At 55.7% G+C, this 19205-nt stretch overlaps 1 protein-coding gene across 1 annotated transcript in view; it reads left to right on the top strand.

Annotated features, from left to right (window-relative positions):
• Positions 1 to 19205, top strand: part of THBS4 (thrombospondin 4) — an 86322-nt gene that overhangs the window by 60044 nt on the left and 7073 nt on the right. Inside the window, exons 6-20 of the mRNA XM_038765911.1 lie at positions 2369 to 2451; positions 3545 to 3596; positions 7765 to 7958; positions 10143 to 10280; positions 11452 to 11526; positions 11617 to 11769; positions 13500 to 13604; positions 13960 to 14067; positions 14203 to 14362; positions 14742 to 14860; positions 15061 to 15113; positions 16103 to 16296; positions 17126 to 17304; positions 17814 to 17862; positions 17946 to 18142. Coding sequence (XP_038621839.1) covers positions 2369 to 2451; positions 3545 to 3596; positions 7765 to 7958; positions 10143 to 10280; positions 11452 to 11526; positions 11617 to 11769; positions 13500 to 13604; positions 13960 to 14067; positions 14203 to 14362; positions 14742 to 14860; positions 15061 to 15113; positions 16103 to 16296; positions 17126 to 17304; positions 17814 to 17862; positions 17946 to 18142 — 1859 coding nt within the window. The remainder of the gene's footprint in view (positions 1 to 2368; positions 2452 to 3544; positions 3597 to 7764; positions 7959 to 10142; positions 10281 to 11451; positions 11527 to 11616; positions 11770 to 13499; positions 13605 to 13959; positions 14068 to 14202; positions 14363 to 14741; positions 14861 to 15060; positions 15114 to 16102; positions 16297 to 17125; positions 17305 to 17813; positions 17863 to 17945; positions 18143 to 19205) is intronic.

Raw genomic sequence — 19205 nt, 5'->3', positions numbered from 1 at the left:
GAGAACAAAACCAAACATACTAACAAAATAAAATAAATAGAATAGATAGGTATAAGTAAAATAAATAGAGTAACAAATATGTACAAACATATATACATCTAAGCCACGCTGCCTCAGTGCTCACCATGGGCCGAGCGTTATCCTTAGGGCTAGAGAAGAGGCAAGATGGTGGCATCAGCCACAGTCCCTGTCCCACCTGGGGTTCACCCACCCGTCCAAGAGGGAGGGAGGGAGAGCACGGAGTGGATCCCCATCGGATAGGTGAGGAAACTGAGGCCCAAAGTTGTTGCTTTTTTATCATTCCTCCCTGGAAGGGCGCTGAGATGAAAACAGAATGTATATGGTATGTGTGCATTTGTCTTGATAATCAATCGTATTTATTGAGCGCTGACTGTGTGCAGAGCACTGTACTAAGAGCTTGGGAAGTACAAGTTGGCAACATATAGAGACAGTCCCGACCCAACAGTGGGCTCGCAGTCTATGGAAGAAGCCAAGGGTATTCATTCTTAGGTGAAAATAAGCAGCGATATCAAGAATAATACAGTACACCTGTTTCCTCACCAGTTCCTCCCCGTATTTTCATTCATTCATTCATTCAATCGTATTTATTGAGCGCTTACTGTGTGCAGAGCACTGTACTAAGCGCTTGGGAGGTACAAGTCGGCCACATACAGAGATGGTCCCTACCCAGTCTTCTCCCCATCCTAACATCTAGTAATACTAATGATGGTATTTGTTGGAAATAGCCAAATGATTGGCAATTGTTTTTAATAGATACTGAGGGTAATGAGCAAGCAGGTCATGGCTTAGTGTGGGCTGAAAGCACATTTCCTGGCCTTTTTTTTTCCTCTCTCAAGATGGGAATTCATCTAATTTAAACTCTTTTAACAAGGGAAAAACAGAGGAGCCTGAGGCACTCAACCTGAGAACATAAAGAAGTGCCATTACTAGGTCAGATCAGTGGCCCATCCGGACCAGGATCCAAATTTGATGAAATGGCTAGGTATATTAGCAAAGCAAACTATGTATTAAGCTGGCAGAGGAGAATAAGGTGATCGCTGATGGTAACTTGGGTTCTTAATGAAAACCTACTGGTTTAATTTTCTCTTTGATGGGATAATGAAGGCTCTAGGTTGTCTTCTAGACTGTGAGCCCGCGGTTGGGTAGGGACCGTCTCTAGATGTTGCCAACTTGGACTTCCCAGGCGCTTAGGACAGTGCTTTGCACACAGTAAGCGCTCAATAAATACGATTGATTGACTGAATAAATACGATTGATTGTTTAATTTTCTCTTTGATGGGATAATGAAGGTTCTAGGTTGTCTTCTAGACTGTGAGCCCGCTGTTGGGTAGGGACCGTCTCTATGTATTGCCAACTTGGACTTCCCAGGCGCTTAGGACAGTGCTTTGCACACAGTAAGCGCTCAATAAATTGATTGATTGATTGAATAAATACGATTGATTGTTTAATTTTCTCTTTGATGGGATAACGAAGGTTCTAGGTTGTCTTCTAGACTGTGAGCCCGCTGTTGGGTAGGGACCGTCTCTAGATGTTGCCAACTTGGACTTCCCAAGCGCTTCCGCCCCCCCCCCCAGCGCTTAGAATCAGCATGGCTCAGTGGAGTAAGGGGTTATGGGTTCGAATCCCGACTCCACCACATCTGCTGTGTGACCTTGGGTAAGTCACTTAACTTCTCTGAGCCTCAGTCACCTCATCTGTAAAACGGGGATTAAGGCTGTGAGCCCCACGTGGGACAACTTGATCACCTTGTGTGTCCCCCCCCCCCCCCCCCCCCCAGCGCTTGGAACAGTGCTCTGCACATAGTAAGCGCTTAACAAATGCCATCATTATTATTCAGCGCTTAGAACAGTGCTCAGCGCTTAGAACAGTGCTTTGCACATAGCAAGCGCTTAATAAATGCCGTCATTATTATTATTATTAGGACAGTGTTTTGCACACAGTAAGCGCTCAATAGGATTGAATGAATGAGGAGAGACTGAAAGTGAAGGTCATACAGAGGGCCGGGGGAAGGCCCTGGGTCTCTGAGCCCCACGCTGTTTCCGCTAAACTACGTCATCATCATCAATCGTATTTATTGAGCGCTTACTGTGTGCAGAGCACTGTACTAAGCGCTTGGGAAGTACAAGTTGGCAACATCTAGAGCCGGTCCCTACCCAACAGTGGGCTCACAGTCTAAAAGGGGGAAGACAGAGAACAAAACCAAACATACTAATAAAATAAATAGAATAGATATGTACAAATAAATTAAATAAATAAATAAATAAATAAATAAATAAATAAATAAATAGAGTCTCTCCAGTCCTGTCAGGGTGTCTAACTTTGCCTTTTTCTTCTGGTGGCCACGCAGGTGACACAAATTGGCAGCTCTTGGGCCAGGTGACCCAGCTTAACCAGCTCCTGGGCGAAGTGAAAGACCTTCTGAGGCAGCAGGTAGGGGAAGCCGTGCCCGGAGGCAGGGGGATGGAGTCGATGACCCCCTTGAGTGCCCTTCCGGCTCTGCCCTCGGAGGACCTGGCGAAACTGGCTCCGTCGCGCCGGTCGGGCGTGGGCCGTGTCACCTGAGAAGCAGCGTGGCTCGGTGGAAAGAGCCCGGGCTTTGGAGTCAGAGGTCGTGGGTTCTAATCCCGGCTCCGCCACGTGTCAGCCGGGTGACTTTGGGCGAGTCACTTCACTTCTCTGGGCCTCAGTGACAGGGGCCGTCTCTATATGCGAGAAGCAGCGTGGCTCAGTGGAAAGAGAACGGGCTTTGGAGTCAGAGGTCGTGGGTTCAAATCCCAGCTCCGCCACTGGTCAGCTGGGTGACTTTGGGCTAGTCACTTAACTTCTCTGCGCCTCACCTTTAAAATGAGGATTAAGACTGTGAGCCCCCCTTGGGACAACCTGATCACCTTGTGACCTCCCCAGCACTTACTACAGTGCTTTGCACATAGTAAGCACTCAATAAATGCCATTATTATTATTATTATTACCTGGCCATAACTCATTCATTCATTCAATCGTATTTATTGAGCGCTTGCTGTGTGCAGAGCACTGGACTAAGCGCTTGGGAAGTACAAGTTGGCAACATGTAGAGACGGTCCCTACCCAACAGTGGGCTCACAGTCATAATGCCCTCGGGAAAACAAGTCTCACGAGCCGTGACATAGAGAGGGCTCAGAGTCGCACGGGTAGCGTCCGGCCATGCTCAGGCGCCGGGGCCGACGGCCCACTGACCGTGCTTAGAGAAGCAGGGTGGCTCTGTGGAAAGAGCCCGGGCTTTGGAGTCAAAGGTCACGGGTTCAAATCCTGGCTCCGCCACTTGTCCGCTGTGTGACTTTGGGCAAGTCACGTCACTTCTCTGAGCCTCAGTTCCCTCATCTGTAAAAATGGGGATTAAAACTGTGAGCCCCCCCGTGGGACAACCTTGTAACCTCCCCAGCGCTTACAGCAGTGCTTTGCACATAGTAAGCACTTAATAAATGCCATCATCATCATTATTATTATTATTACTGACCCGAGACGATTGTTCCTCCCTTTCCCAAAGGTCAAGGAGACCTCCTTTTTGCGAAACACGATCGCCGAATGCCGGGCGTGTGGTGAGTACGAGCCGAGCGCAGGGACTACGGGCCTGGCGGCGGGTAAGTGGAGGGCCCGGGAGTGGGCCGGATTGGAGGGAGAGTTCCCTCGGGAACGTCGCCGCCTCTGATGTCCGCGGTCTCGGGGCCGGGCCGGCGGGGACAATTGAGATCCCGGGTTTCGGTGGTGCGGCGTAGCTAGGGCCTGCCGGGAGAATCTGGGAAGGCCTCGCGGGGCCATTCCGGCGGTCGGCGTCGGTCCAGTCCCGGTGCTGCCAACGCTGCCCAGCCTCCACCTTGGCACGGACGGTACTTTGGGCCTCTCCGAGATGTCGCGACACTGGCGGAGGAGTAACCGTGAGTGGCGAGACTGTGAATCAGTCAATCAATCAGTCGTATTTCTTGAGCACTTACTATGTGCAGAGCACTGTACTAAGCGCTTGGGAAGTACAAATTGGCAACATATAGAGACAGTCCCTACCCAACAGTGGGCTCACAGTCTAAAAGGGGGAGACAGAGAACAAAACCAAACATACTAACAAAATAAAATAAATACAATAGATAGGTACAAGTAAAATAAATAGAGTAAAAAATATGTACAAACATATACCTATATACAGGTGCTGTGGGGAAGGGAAGGAGGTAAGATGGGGGGGATGGAGAGGGGGACGAGGGGGAGAGGAAGGAAGGGGCTCAGTCTGGGAAGGCCTCCTGGAGGAGGTGAGCTCTCAGCAGGGCCTTGAAGGGAGGAAGAGAGCTAGCTTGGTGGGTGGGCAGAGGGATTGGGGGCATTCCAGGCCCGGGGGAGGACGTGGGCCGGGGGTCGATGGCGGGACAGGCGAGAGCGAGGTACGGTGAGGAGATCAGCGGCGGAGGAGCGGAGGGTGCGGGCTGGGCTGGAGAAGGAGAGAAGGGAGGTGAGGGAGGAGGGGGCGAGGGGATGGACAGCCTTGAAGCCCAGGGTGAGGAGTTTCTGCCTGATGCGCAGAAAGTGAAGTGGTAGTGGCGGCTAGAACGGTGTCACAGCAAGTTGCGGGAGAGAGTGTCAATCTCCACAGTGCCTTTGGGCCATCCGCCCCCAAACTCGTTCATTCCCTCTGAGCTAGTGGATACCGTGATTTATTCCCCCCCCCCCCCCCGCCGCAACGTCTTCAAGAACTCGATCACGGAGTTTTAAGGAGCGCTGGTGGTATCTCATAGTAGACGCCAGCTCCTCTCCTGTCCACCCCGCCGCGACTGTGGCAGGGTGTGAAACGAGAGGCAAGGTTTGAGGGGCTGGAGCCTCGCCTCCCCCTCCTCCTCACCCCGCGTGCCCTCTGGGAGGAGGAAGGAGACAGGGGCAAAAGGGAAAGGGGGCAGGGAAGAGCAGGAGGAGCGGCGCCCAGGGCCGAGTTGTCAGCCCCTGACAGAGGAGAGCTGGCACCGTTGTAACCTCCTGGAGAATAATAATTATAATTACGGTATTTGTTCAGCACTTACTGTGTGCCAGGCACCGTGCTAAGCACTGGGTGGAGACGAGCAAACGAGGAGGGATGCGGTCCCTGTCCCATGTGAGGCTCACTGTCTCGTTGTACGGTTGAGGTAACTGAGGCACAGAGAAGTGAAATGACTTGCCCAAGGTCACCCAGCAGATAAAGGGCAGAGCTGGGGTTAGAGTCCAGACTTTGAATCTTTGGCTTGGGCCCCCTCAGCCTCTCATCGGGCCCATCCTGCCAAACGAGCAGCAAAAAGGCCTTTTGCTTGTCCAGTTTGCTGCCTCCCAGACGGAAGGAAGCAACGCGAGGGACTTGCGGGAGAGGTGACTTGTTTAGACTCCCACCCCCTGCACCCCCCCCCCCCCCAAAAAAAACCACTAACACAATGCACACCACCCTCTGAACCAACCCCCTTTTTTCTTTCTTCCTGGTATTACGCACTTCCTACGGGTCAGACGCCGTTTCAAGCACTGGGGCAGGGACACGCGAATTGGGTAGGACACAGTCCCCGTCCCACGGGAGGCTGACAGTCCAAGTAGGAGAGCCAACAGTTATTTCAAATCCCCATTTTACCGCTGAAGAAACCGAGGCTCAGAGAAGTGAAGTGACTTGCGCAAGGTCACCCGGCAAGCAGCTGGCGGAGGTGGAATTGGAACCCAGGTCCTCTGACTCCCGGGCCTGTGGTCTTTCCAGCGCTTAGAACAGTGCTTTGCACATAGTAAGCGCTTAACAAATGCCATCATTATTATTATTATTAATATTTCCACTGGCCCCCTCCTCCCACCGCCCCTTCAATTTTAAACCTAATTTACAGCTTTGCCAGAGAGGGCCAAGTCCCCACAGGAGAAGGTGACTCTCCTGGAAGCGAAAGGGACCGGGGACAGTGCCGGGAAATAATAACGACGGCATTTGTTAAGCGCTTACTATGTGCCAAGCACTGTTCTGAGCGCTGGGGAGGTTCCGAGGTGATCACATTTTTCATCCCCATTTTACAGATGAGGGGACTGAGGCCCAGAGAAGTGAAGCGACTCGCCCAAGCAGTCACTTGGGAGGCAGCGTGGCTCGGTGGAAAGAGCCCGGGCTTTGGAGTCAGAGGTGATGGGTTCAAATCCCGGCTCCGCCACTTGTCAGCTGTGTGACTTTGGGCAAGTCTCTGGGCCTCAGTGACCTCATCTGGAAAATGGGGATGAAGACCGTGAGCCCCCCGTGGGACAACCTGATCGCCTTGTAACCTCTCCAGCGCTTAGAACAGTGCACTGCACATAGTAAGCGCTTAATAAGTGCCACCGGCAGCCCAAAGTCACCCAGCTGACACGTGGCGGAGCCGGGATTTGAACCCATGACCTCTGACTCCAAAGCCCGGGCTCTTTCCGCTGAGCCACGTCACGTCAGTGGGGTGAGAGGGGAGGAAGGGCGGGCAGCGGACCCCCAGAGGCTGGTCCGCTGAGGGGAGGCAGGTCCGTCGGATGTGCACGGCGGTCCCAGTTGGTCTCCGTCCCTCAGCCGCGTTTATCGGGCGCTTCCTTGCGGGCACGTGCCTTTCTGGTTGCCCGCTCTGTTGGGCGCTTGGGAGAGCCTAAGAGAGATTAAAACATCATCAATCGTATTTATTGAGTGCTTACTATGTGCAGAGCACTGTACTAAGCGCTTGTAAAACATACAAGTGTAAAACATACACTCCGGGCCCCCGAGAAGCTCAGTGGGGAGATAAAATAGCAGGATCCGCCCTTTCCTCTCCATCCATACCGCTACCCTGCTCATTCAAGCTCTCATCGTATCCCGTCTGGACTACTGCACCAGCCTTCTCTCTGATCTCCCATCCTCGTGCCTCTCCCCACTTGAATCCATACTTCATGCTGCTGCCCGGATTGTCTTTGTCCAGAAACGCTCTGGGCATATTACTCCCCTTCTCAAAAATCTCCAGTGGCTACCAATCAAGCTGCGCATCAGGCAGAAACTCCTCACCCTGGGCTTCAAGGCTGTCCATCCCCTCGCCCCCGCCTACCTCACCTCCCTTCTCTCCTTCTCCAGCCCAGCCCGCACCCTCCGCTCCTCCGCCGCTAATCTCCTCACCGTACCTCATTCTCGCCTGTCCCGCCATCGACCCCCGGCCCACGTCCTCCCCCAGGCCTGGAACGCCCTCCCTCTGCCCACCCGCCAAGCTAGCTCTCTTCCTCCCTTCAAGGCCCTACTGAGAGCTCACCTCCTCCAGGAGGCCTTCCCAGACTGAGCCCCTTCCTTCCTCTCCCCCTCATCCCCCTCTCCATCCCCCCCTTCTTACCTCCTTCCCTTCCCCACAGCACCTGTATATATGTCTATATGTTTGTACATATTTATTACTCTATCTATTTATTTTATTTGTACCTATCCATTCTATTTATTTTATTTAGTTAGTATGTTTGGTTTTGTTCTCTGTCTCCCCCTTTTAGACTGTGAGCCCACTGTTGGGTAGGGACTGTCTCTATACGTTGCCAATTTGTGCTTCCCAAGCGCTTAGTACAGTGCTCTGCACATAGTAAGCGCTCAATAAATATGATTGATTGATTGATTGATTGCAGTGAGGAGAAGACGACGGGAAAGCCGGACGGAGGGCTCCGCAAGTGCCGCTGTAGTAGAACGGAAGGGGCTGGCGGCGCGCGGGGCCTGAAATGGGGGGTCGGGGGAGGATCCCCCCTGGGGCAGAGGGTTGGGAAGGGCACGTGTCTGTTCCGTAGGTCTGGGCGCAGTGAGCTCTCCCGCGCCCACCCCGAGGCCCCAGGGGTTCCTGTCATCTCCGGCTCGCAGCTGCGACTCCAGGCCCTGCTTCCGAGGGGTCCGCTGCACCGACACCCGCGACGGTGGCTTTCAGTGCGGCCCCTGCCCCGAAGGCTACACCGGAAACGGGGTCGTCTGCACCGACGTCGACGAGGTGAGGCCGGCCCTCCCCGAGGACCGCTGGGCTTCTTCCCAGGCCTGACGTGAGCTCCCCATCTCCATCTGCCCCCACGGAGGCCCACAGTCAATCAATCAATCGTATTTATTGAGCGCTTACTGTGTGCAGAGCACTGGACTAAGCGCTTGGGAAGTACAAGTTGGCAACATATAGAGACAGTCCCTACCCAACAGTGGGTTCACGGTCAAAGTGAGGGTGTGCGAGGGCCTGGTTGGGGGAAGTTCACTCCCGGGGAGAGAACTCATTCATTCCTTCAATTGTATTTATTGAGCGCTTACTGTGTGCAGAGCACTGTACTAAGCGCTTGGGAAGTACAAGTTGGCAACATATAGAGACGGTCCCTACCCAACAGTGGGCTCACAGTCAAAGCGACGGTGTGCGAGGGCCTGGTTGGGGGAAGTTCACTCCTGGGGAGAGAACTCATTCATTCAATAGTATTTATTGAGTGCTTACTATGTGCAGAGCACTGTACTAAGCGCTTGGGAAGGACAAGTTGGCAACATCTAGAGACGGTCCCTACCCAACAACGGGCTCCCAGTCTCCATGGAGGCACGGATTGGCGGCCCACAGGCCTTGCCACCCTCCAAGGAGGTGGGAGATGGAGTGGGAGGAGCTGGTATGAGGCTCCCATCCAGAAACAGTCCCGGGGGTTGCTCCTAGTCACAGGGAATAATAATAATAATAATGCCATTTATTAAGCGCTTACTCTGTGCAAAGCACTGTTCTAAGCGCTGGGGAGGTTACAAGGTGATCAGGTTCATTCATTCAATCGTATTGAGTGTTTATTGCGTGCAGAGCACTGTCAGCGTGGCACAGTGGAACGAGCCCGAGCTTGGGAGTCAGAGGTCATGGGTTCAAATCCTGGCTCTGCCAATTGTCAGCTGGGTGACTTTGGGCAAGTCACTTCACTTCTTTGGGCCTCAGTCACCTCATCTGTCAAATGGGGATTAAGACTGTGAGCCCCCCGTGGGACAACCTCTTCACCTTGTAACCTCCCCAGCACCTAGAACAGTGCTTTGCACATAGTAAGCACTTAATAAATACCATCATTACTATTATTATTTGTACTAAGCGCTTGGGAAGTACAAGTTGGCAATGAATAGAGATGGTCCCTATGCAACAATGGGCTAGGTTCATTCATTCATTCATTCAATCACATTTATTGAGTGCTTACAGTGTGCAGAGCACTGTACTAAGTGCTTACCACGGGGGCTCACAGTCCTAATCCCCACTTGACAGATGAGGGAACTGAGGCCCAGTGAAGTGACTTTCCCTGGCACCCAGCTGACAATTGGCGGAGCCGGGATTTGAACCCATGACCTCTGACTCCAAAGCCTGGGCCTGGAGTCCACTGAGCAACGCTGCTTCTCGAAAAATAATTATAATAATCTCGAATAATAAGAATAGTATTTGTTGAGCACTTACTACGTTTCGTGAGCCCACTGCTGGGTGGGGACCGTCTCTATATGTTGCCAACTTGTACTTCCCAAGCGCTCAGTCCAGTGCTCTGCACACAGTAAGCGCTCAATAAATACGATTGAATGAATGAATGAGGATTGTTCTAAGCGCTGGGGTAGATAATAAGCTAATCGGGTGGGACACGGTCCCCTGTCCCACACGAGGCTCGCAGTCTCAGTCCCCAGCTAACAGATGAGGGAAGGAAGGCCCAGAGAAGCAAAGCGGTTTGCCCGAGGTCACACAGCAGCAGACAAGTGGAATTAGAACCCAGGTCCTCCTGAGTCCCAGGCCTATAGCCCGGCCCTGGGCGTTCGGTCGTATCTATTGAGCCCTTACTGCGTGCGCTGTACTAAGCGCTTGGGAGAGTACAGGACAACAGCAAACAGAAACCCTCCCTGCCCACAACAAGCTCACAGTCTAGACGTAGGGCTTGCGATGTCTATAATCTACGTCGATACAGAATAACACAGTGGGCCCGGGGTTGGGGAGAAATGGTGGTTGTAGACTTGGGCCGCTGCAGGAAGCGTGCTACGGAGAGAGGCGTGCAAGGTGGCAAGGTGCCATTCGAGGGCCCACCCAAGGCCTCTGTTGAGAATTGGGGGGGCTAAAACGGGCCCTGGCCACCTGCTTGACCGCTCTAGGGTGAACCGTGGGGTCCCTGCACCCTTTCCCAGTTTCTGGGAAACTGTCTCCCGTCTCCAGTGTGCCTTCGGCCCCTGCTTCCCGGGCGTGCGCTGCGTCAACCTGGCGCCTGGCTTCCGCTGCGACCCCTGCCCGCCCGGCTTCACGGGACCCCCCTTCCAGGGGCTCGGCCCTGCCTCCGCCAGGACCAGCAAGCAGGTGAGGGGCGGGGGGGGGGGGGGGGCGGCCGGTGGAGCTGAGTTTGGGGTGCTAGTGTGGCTCCCCTCTGTCGGCGGCATTTACTGAGGTCTGCTGGGGGCGAGGGGGACTATGGGGAAAGCCAAAGACGCGGTCCCCCCCTTCTCGAGGCGTTCGACTTAGCTCCCCTGAGGAGTCTTTCATTCATTCAGCCGTATTTATTGAGCGCTTACTGCGTGATGATGATGGCATTTGTTGCCAACTTGTACTTCCCAAGCGCTTAGTCCAGTGCTCTGCACACAGTAAGCGCTCAATAAATACCACTGAATGAATGAATGAACCCAGGTCCTGCTTACTCCCAGGCCTGCGCTCTATCCATGAAGCCATGCTGCCTCTCCACCTGGATGGTATTTACTGAGGGCTTACCGTGGGCAGAGAAGCAGCGTGGCTCAATGGAAAGAGCACGGACTTTGCAGTCAGAGGTCATGGGTTCAAATCCCGGCTGTGACACTTTGGGCAAGTCACTTCACTTCTCTGGGCCTCAGTTCCCTCGTCTGTAAAATGGGGATGAAGACTGTGAGCCCTCCGTGGGACAACCTGATCACCTTGTAACCTCCCTAGCGCTTAGAACAGTGCTTTGCACATAGTAAGCGCTTAACAAATACCATCATCATCATCATCAGACCGCGTTGTACCCAAGCACTTGAGATAGTACAGTATCGCAGAGTAGGAGGACACATACCCTGCCCCCCACAATGCGGAAGCAGCATGGCTCAGCGGAAAGAGCCCGGGCTTTGGAGTCAGAGGTCATGGGTTCAAATCCTGGCTCCGCCACTTGTCAGCTGGGTGACTTGGGGCATGTCACTTCACTTTTCTGGGCCTCAGTTCCCTCATCTGTCAAATGGGGATGAAGACTGTGAGCCCCCCGTGGGACAACCTCATCACTTTGTAAACTCCCCAGCGCTTAGAACGGTGCTTCGCACATAGTAAGCGCTTAACAAATACCATCATCATCACCCCGCGTTGTGCCCAAGCGCTTGAGAGAGTACAATATCGCAGAGTTGGAAGACACGTACCCTGCCCACAACGAGCTTACGGTCCAGAGGACGCCCTCGGCCTGAAAGCTGTCTGAGCCGGGGTGTCGCGGTGGGAATTGTCTGAGATTCCCGTGTCGGCCGCCGCTCTCCCTCAGGTCTGCGCCGACGTCGACGAGTGCAGAAACGGGAACGGAGGCTGCGTGCCCAACTCTGTGTGCACCAACACGCTGGTGAGGCCCTCCGCGTCCCGGTCCCGCCGGGGCTCGCCCTCTGACCCCTTCCCTGCCGTCCTCCCATCCTTCCCGTCCATCCTCCGCCAGGGCTCTTACCGCTGCGGCCCCTGTAAGAGCGGCTTCACCGGAGACCAGGCCCGGGGCTGCCGGGCCCAGAGAAGCTGCCGCCGGCCCGACTTGAACCCCTGTCACGGGAGCGCCCAGTGCAGCGAGGACAGGCAGGGAGAAGTCACTTGCGTGGTGAGCGCCGGGCTCCACGGGCACGCGGCGGCCGGGAGAGGCTGGGAAGGAAGGGCGGGCCGCGCCGGGCCACCGGCACAGGAGTCGGGGTGGACGAGGGAGAGTTGAGCGGCGCCGGATGACCCGCTCCCAACCCCCGAGGGTGGGCATCCAGGAGGGCGACCGGCCCTCCGTCGGTTCCTCCGGGGTCACCGTTGAACGCAGCGTGGCTCGGTGGAAAGAGCCCGGGCTTTGGAGTCAGAGGTCAGGGGTTCAAACCCCGGCTCCGCCACTTGTCAGCCGGGTGACTTTGGGCAAGTCACTTAGCTTCTCTGTGACCTCATCTGGAAAATGGGGATTAAGACTGTGAGCCCCCTGAGGGACAACCTGATCACCTTGGAACCTCCCCAGCGCTTAGAACAGTGCTTTGCACATTGTAAGCGCTTCATAAATGCCCTTATTATTATTCTCTGGGCCTCAGTTACCTCATCTGTAAGATGGGGATGAAGACTGTGAGCCCCCCGTGGGACAACCTGATCACCTTGGAACCTCCCCAGCGCTTAGAACAGTGCTTTCCACATAGTAAGCGCTTAATAAATGCCATTATTATTATTCTCTGGGCCTCAGTTACCTCATCTGTAAGACGGGGATTAAGACTGTGAGCCCCCCACGGGACAACCTGATCACCTTGGAACCTCCCCAGCGCTTAGAACAGTGCTTTGCACATAGTAAGCGCTTAATAAATGCCCTTATTATTATTCTCTGGGCCCCAGTTACCTCATCTGGAAAATGGGGATTAAGACTGTGAGCCCCCTGTGGGACAACCTGATCACCCTGGAACCTCCCCAGCGCTTAGGACAGTGCTTTGCACATAGTAAGCGCTTAATAAATGCCATTATTATTGTATTATTATTGTCAGCTGTGTGACTTTGGGCAAGTCACTTCAGTTCTCTGGGCCGCATTTGCTTCTACTTATAATATGGGGATGAAGACTGTGAACCTCCCGGGGGGACAACCTGATCACCTTGGAACCTCCCCAGCGCTTAGAACAGTGCTTTGCACATAGTAAGCACTTAATAAATGCCATTATTATTATATTATTATTGTCAGCTGTGTGACTTTGGGCAAGTCACTTCATTTCTCTGGGCCTCATTTACTTCTATTTGTTATATGGGGATTAAAACTGTGAGCCCCCTGGGGGACAACCTGATCACCTTGGAACCTCCCCAGCGCTTAGAACAGTGCTTTGCACATAGTAAGTGCTTCATAAATGCCATCATTATTATTATTATTATTCAGAGGAAGCGATGGCTCTGCTCACCATCTGCTACGTTCTTCCTCTTCCTCCGCTGCCCCCCGCTCAAAGCCCCAGGATCCCTTCCGCATCTCCTGCCCGAACAACCACGGTGGTCCGGCCTATCCAATCAGCCATATGTGTTGAGCGCTTATTGCGTGCAGACCACTGTACTAAGCGCTTCTAAGAGACTGTACCGAGACCTAAGGAAGAGGGGCGAAGCTGTCAGGTCCCCTAGCTCTCCCCGGCTCTTGGGTCGGTCAGGGGAGGCCGCAAGGGGCCCGGGCCTCGTGTCCGGTGCCCTGAGGCGTCCCCCTCACGCCTCCGATGCCCGCGGACTTGGGCATCGCGGAGGGAGGAAGCTGAGCAGGCCGCTGCCCATCTTGGCTGCCCCGAGGGGGTCCGGGGGGCAGACAGGGGACCCCGGCCGGCGGCCGCTGACGGGTCGGGTCCGCAGTGCGGCGTCGGCTGGGCCGGAAACGGCCTCGTGTGCGGCAAGGACGTCGACATCGACAGCTACCCCGACGAGGAACTCCCGTGCGCCGAGAGAAACTGCAGGAAGGTGAGGCGGTCGCAGGCCAAGCTCGCGGGATTTGAGGGGCCGGGCCCGGCAACCCTCGCGGGGGCGGAGATGGCCGCGGGCCTGGAAGTGCGCGTGGCGGATAGGCCAGCTGTCAATCAATCAGTGGTACTTAGTGAGCGCTTCCTCACCGTACTCAGCACTCGGGGCAGGACAACATGGCAGAATTAGCAGACCCCGTCCCGGCCTGTAAGCGAGTTCGGAGCGTAGAGGACTGTGGGTTGGTTCAGCGGGATTAGCTGGGAGGGCGAGGGGCGTCGAGACTGGGCCCCGCCCTGGGGGAGCCGGCAGTCTGAGGATGGCGTCACGATTCCGGGGTCCGGCCTTTCCCGCGCAGGATAACTGCAAGTACGTCCCCAACTCCGGCCAAGAGGACGCGGACCAAGACGGCGTAGGGGACGCCTGTGACGAGGATGCCGACGGGGACGGCATCCTCAACGAGCAGGTACGTGGGGGGCGAGGCGTCCGAGTCCAGGACGGAGCGGGACGACTCCGCCTGTGGGACGCCCCCCAGCCAAGGGGGCAAAGGAGGCTCTGACGTGGCAGCAAACTTCCGTGCGCCCACCCCTCTCTTCCCCAGGACAACTGCGTGCTGACCCGCAACCCGGACCAGAGGAACAGCGACCAGGACATCTTCGGCGACGCTTGCGACAACTGCCGCAACGTCCTCAACAACGACCAGCGGGACACCGACGGGGACGGCAAGGGAGACGCCTGTGACGACGACATGGATGGAGACGGTGACCCGAACGGCCTTCCCCGCTCGGCGCTCTGGCCTGGCCCCGCCCGGGGCGTGCGGAGAGGGAGGGAGGGACGGAGGGACCTTCCCCACTAATATTCCATTTCGGGAAGGGGAGGGAGGGAAATGTGGAATTCTCCAGACTTCCCACAAACCTCCTGGGACCCCGAACCTCCCCGGGGAGGCGTCCTGGTTTGGGCAAGGCCGCAACCGGACCTGAGCCCCCGCAGCAGGCACGGGATTGGGGCAGGGGGAGATTGAAGGCACTGCCAGGACTGACTGGACAGAGGGTTGTAGTGAGATCACCCAACCTCCTCCGCGTCCCGAAAATCACGCCGGGCACCCTCTCTCCTGCCCCTCGCCCCCCTGCCCGCCCTCAGGCATCAAGAACATTCTGGACAACTGTCCGAAGGTCACCAACCGGGACCAGAGGGACCGAGACGGCGACGGCGTCGGCGATCCCTGTGACAGCTGCCCGGACATCAGCAACCCAAACCAGGTCCGTGGGACAGGAGGGCACCAGGGAGGAGGAGGAGCCGGGGTCCGTATGGGATGGCATCTCGAGGGCCAGGTCACGCTTTCTACCTCCCCGCGCCCGTTCTGGGACCAGCTCCCTCGGGAGGAGGGCTGGGCACGGAGCCGGGCAGGCCGCAGTCCAGGCCTCGTGACCCCCCGGGGGCTGCCGCGCTCTGCCCGCAGTCCGACGTGGACAACGACCTCGTGGGAGACTCCTGTGACACCAACCAGGACAGGTAAGGGCACCTCCCTCCGCTCCCCGGGCAGCGGGCTGACCCCATTCCCCGGGCCCGACCCGGAGACGGGCCTGCTTACACCCCGCAATCTCCCGCCGGCTACTGGGAGCCGGGTCTCGGAGCGGAAAGCTTTACGGGGAAAACGCGTCTCTAACGTTGTTCCATTGTCCTCTCCCGAGCGCTTAGTACAGCGCTCAGTAAACAGCACCGACTAACCTGTAGACTGACTACCTTTGGTCAGGTCAGGGCACTGGGATGGGCCCAACGTTAGCAGATTGGGCCCAGTCCATCCGTTTCGTAGTCCGAGTCCGCGGTACATCCCTAATTGATTGATTTACATTCACGTCCGTCTCCCCCACTCTGGGCAGGGAATACATCATCATCATCATCATCAATCGTATTTATTGAGCGCTTACTATGTGCAGAGCACTGGACTAAGCGCTTGGGAAGTACAAATTGGCAACATATAGAGACAGTCCCTACCCAACAGTGGGCTCACAGTCTAAAAGGGGGAGACCGAGAACAAAACCAAACGTACTAACAAAATAAAATAAATAGAACAGATATGTACAAATAAAATAAATAGAGTAATAAATATGTACAAAAATATATACATGTATACAGGTGCTGTGGGGAAGGGAAGGAGGTAAGAACACATCTGTCATACTGGACTCTCCCAAGCGCTTAGCACAGCGCTCCGTGCTCAGTAAATACGATTGCGTGAGATAGGAAGGGCAGGCACCTCATCTCCATTTTACAGGCGAGACAACCGAGGGCGGAGAGGTTCCGTGATTTGTGTCTGGCCACCCGGCAGCCCAGGAGTCGAGCTGGGCCTCCGCGACCTCCTCATTCATTCAGTCGTATTTATTGAGCGCTTACTGTGTGCAGAGCACTGTGCTAAGCGCTTGGGAAGTACAAGTGGGCAACCGCAGACCGGGGAAGAAAAGCCGAGCCCTCACTTCTCTTCTCCTCTCCCTCCCGCCCGGCAGCGACGGAGACGGCCACCAGGACAGCACGGACAACTGCCCCACCGTCATCAACAGCGCCCAGCTGGACACGGACAAGGACGGGCTGGGCGACGAGTGCGACGACGACGATGACGACGACGGGATCCCCGACGCCGTGCCCCCCGGCCCCGACAACTGCCGCCTGGTGCCGAACCCGGGCCAGGAGGACGAGAACGGTGAGTGGCCCGGCGGGGTGGGGGGGGGAATGGGAGAGGAGCGGACCGCCGGCTGGCCCCGGCTTCGTTGCCCCCCGTGGTTCCGCTGCGCTCCAGGAGCCGGTTCGGGTCGAACCCTAGGACGTCCAGTGCCTATTTTGCCACTGTCTTTATTCAGTGCAGACTACGTGCCGAGCACTCCGCTGAGGCCTAGGGTAGATACAGCGTGACTCGGTGGCAAGAGCCTGGGCTTTGGAGTTCAAATCATGGGTTCAAATCCTGGCCCTGCCACTTTGCTGCGTGACCGTAGGCAAGTCACTTCACTTTTCTAGCCTGTGAGCCCGCTGTTGGGTAGGAACTGTCTCTATGTTGCTGACTTGTACTTCCCAAGCGCTTAGTACAGTGCTCTGCACACAGTAAGCGCTCAATAAATACGATGGATGGATTCTCTGGGCCTCAATGACCTCATCTGGAAAATGGGGATGAAGACTGGGAGCCTGATGATCTTGGAACCTCTCCAGCGCTTAGAACAGTGCTTTGCGCATAGTAAGCGCTTAATAAATGCCATTATTATTATACCAGAGAATCCCAGTGGGCCCAGTCCGTCCCCACAAGGGGCTCCCCATTCAATCAGCAGCAAGAGCAGGTATCTTACTTATCCCCACTTTACAGAGGGGGGAAACTGAGGCTTGCCCAAGGTCACACGGCAGAGCTGGGACTCTCCCACCTCGTCCTACTGGGCCGTTTCCACTTAGCCCTGGGGGTGGGCCGCGGCAGAGGGAAGCGGCCGTGGGGCTTGGGGAGGGGGGAGGTCCCCTGAGGCGGCGCTCGTCCTGCCCCCTCCCCTCAGACGACGGCATAGGCGACGTCTGCGAAGTCGACTTCGACCAGGACCAGGTCATCGACCGGATCGACGTCTGCCCCGAGAACGCCGAGATCACGCTGACCGACTTCCGGGCCTACCAGACTGTCGTCCTGGACCCCGAGGGGGACGCCCAGATCGACCCCAACTGGGTGGTCTTGAACCAAGTGAGTACGCGGGGCGGGACCCCGGGGGCTAGGACCGGGAACACCACAGCCCCTGGAGCGGCCCCGGGGTGGGGCAGAACTCGGTACCCGGCCTAACATCCCTGCCGGGAGATGGGGTAGGGCTCCCGGCCCCTCCCAGGGATCCCAGAGAGGTGTCGTGGCCCTCCCAGAGTCACACAACAACGCAAACCACCTGGGGATTCAAATAAAAGTTGTGGCTCCGGGATCCCAAGGGCCCAGGCTTCTCCTGGGCGCATTATCCCAGGGCGAAGCCTGGGACTTTGGGGGCTCTCTTGCTGTCCCACCCTGTGGTCGGGGCCTGTCAGTCCAGGTGCGCTGGGCAACAGGGTCAGAGCCAGCTTAGGGAGGGCAGGGAGGGTCCATCCTCCATCCTCTGTTGGGCTCTGCCCCCTCCTCCCCAACGTACCCACACAGACACACGCCCCGCTGTCCTCTCGGCCGTTTCGCCGCGGCGGCCCCCACTGAGCCCCGGGGCTGTCTGCTTTCAGGGCATGGAGATCGTCCAGACGATGAACAGCGACCCGGGGCTGGCCGTGGGTACGTAGCGGGGGCCGGGGGCACGGGGCGGGCCGTCCCAGCCCGCCCCGCTTCCCTAACCCCGCCCCGCCCTCCCCCCGCAGGCTACACGGCTTTCAACGGGGTGGACTTCGAGGGCACGTTCCACGTGAACACGCAGACGGACGACGACTACGCCGGCTTCATCTTCGGCTACCAGGACAGCTCCAGCTTCTACGTGGTCATGTGGAAGCAGACGGAGCAGACGTACTGGCAGGCCACCCCCTTCCGCGCCGTGGCCGAGCCCGGCATCCAGCTCAAGGTACCGCCCTCCTGCCACCCCCCCAAGACGCACACAGTCACCATCTCTCGTTCTCACGGTCCATTTCTGTCCCCATCTGCTCATCTAGGTCTCTAGCTCCGTATCTTGGTTTCTTCTCTCTCTCTGTCACCGTCCGCCTGTCCTCCCTGCCTCTGTCTTTCAGTCTTCCGTTTCTGCCTCCGGGTCTCTCTTTCCCTACCTCTGTGTCTCTCTCGGTCTCTGTCCTCGTATGTTTTCCTCCATCTCTCCTGTCTCGGTCTCTGCCTCTGTGTGTGTTTTCCTTCATCCCTGTCTCTGCCACTTTGTGGTTCTTTTTCTGTCGGCTTCTGTGACTACCCATTTCTCCATTTCTCCTAAGTCTGTTCTCTTTTGGATCTGACAGTGACCGCCTCTGTGTATCTCATATCTTTTCTTCTCTGTCTTTCTACCTCTGTATCTCTGTCTCCTACAATTACATATAGCTACACATACATTCACTCAAAAGTTTCACTCACACTTTCCCTCTATGTCTTTCATTGCCTATTGACGGTTACCGCCTCTATGTATCTCATATCTTTTTCTCTCTCACTTTCTACCTCTGCCTGTCTGTCTCCTACAATTACATACAGCTACACATACATTCACTCAAAAGTTTCACTCACACTTGCCCTCTGTGTCTTTCAGTGCCTACTGACGGTTACCGCCTCTGTGTATCTCATATCTTTTTCTCTCTCACTGTCTCTCTACCTCTGCCTGTCTTTCTTCGTAGCTCTGTCTTCTACAATTGCATATAGCTACACATACATTCACTCAAACGTTTCACTCACATTTTCCCTCTATGTCTTTCATTGCCTATTGACGGTTACCGCCTCTATGTATCTCGTATCTTTTTCCCTCTCACTGTCTTTCTACCTCTGCCTGTCTTTCTTTGTATCTCTGTCTCCTACAATTACCTACAGCTACACATACATTCACTCAAAAGTTTCACTCACACTTGCCCTCTGTGTCTTTCAGTGCCTATTGACGGTTACCACCTCTATGTATCTCATATCCTTCTCTCTCACTGTCTTTCTACCTCTGCCTG

Source organism: Tachyglossus aculeatus, chromosome 23 (genome assembly GCF_015852505.1).
Source record: "Tachyglossus aculeatus isolate mTacAcu1 chromosome 23, mTacAcu1.pri, whole genome shotgun sequence".
In the NCBI taxonomy this organism is placed as follows: domain Eukaryota; kingdom Metazoa; phylum Chordata; class Mammalia; order Monotremata; family Tachyglossidae; genus Tachyglossus; species Tachyglossus aculeatus.
This window is presented reverse-complemented; position numbering and strand designations above follow the sequence as displayed.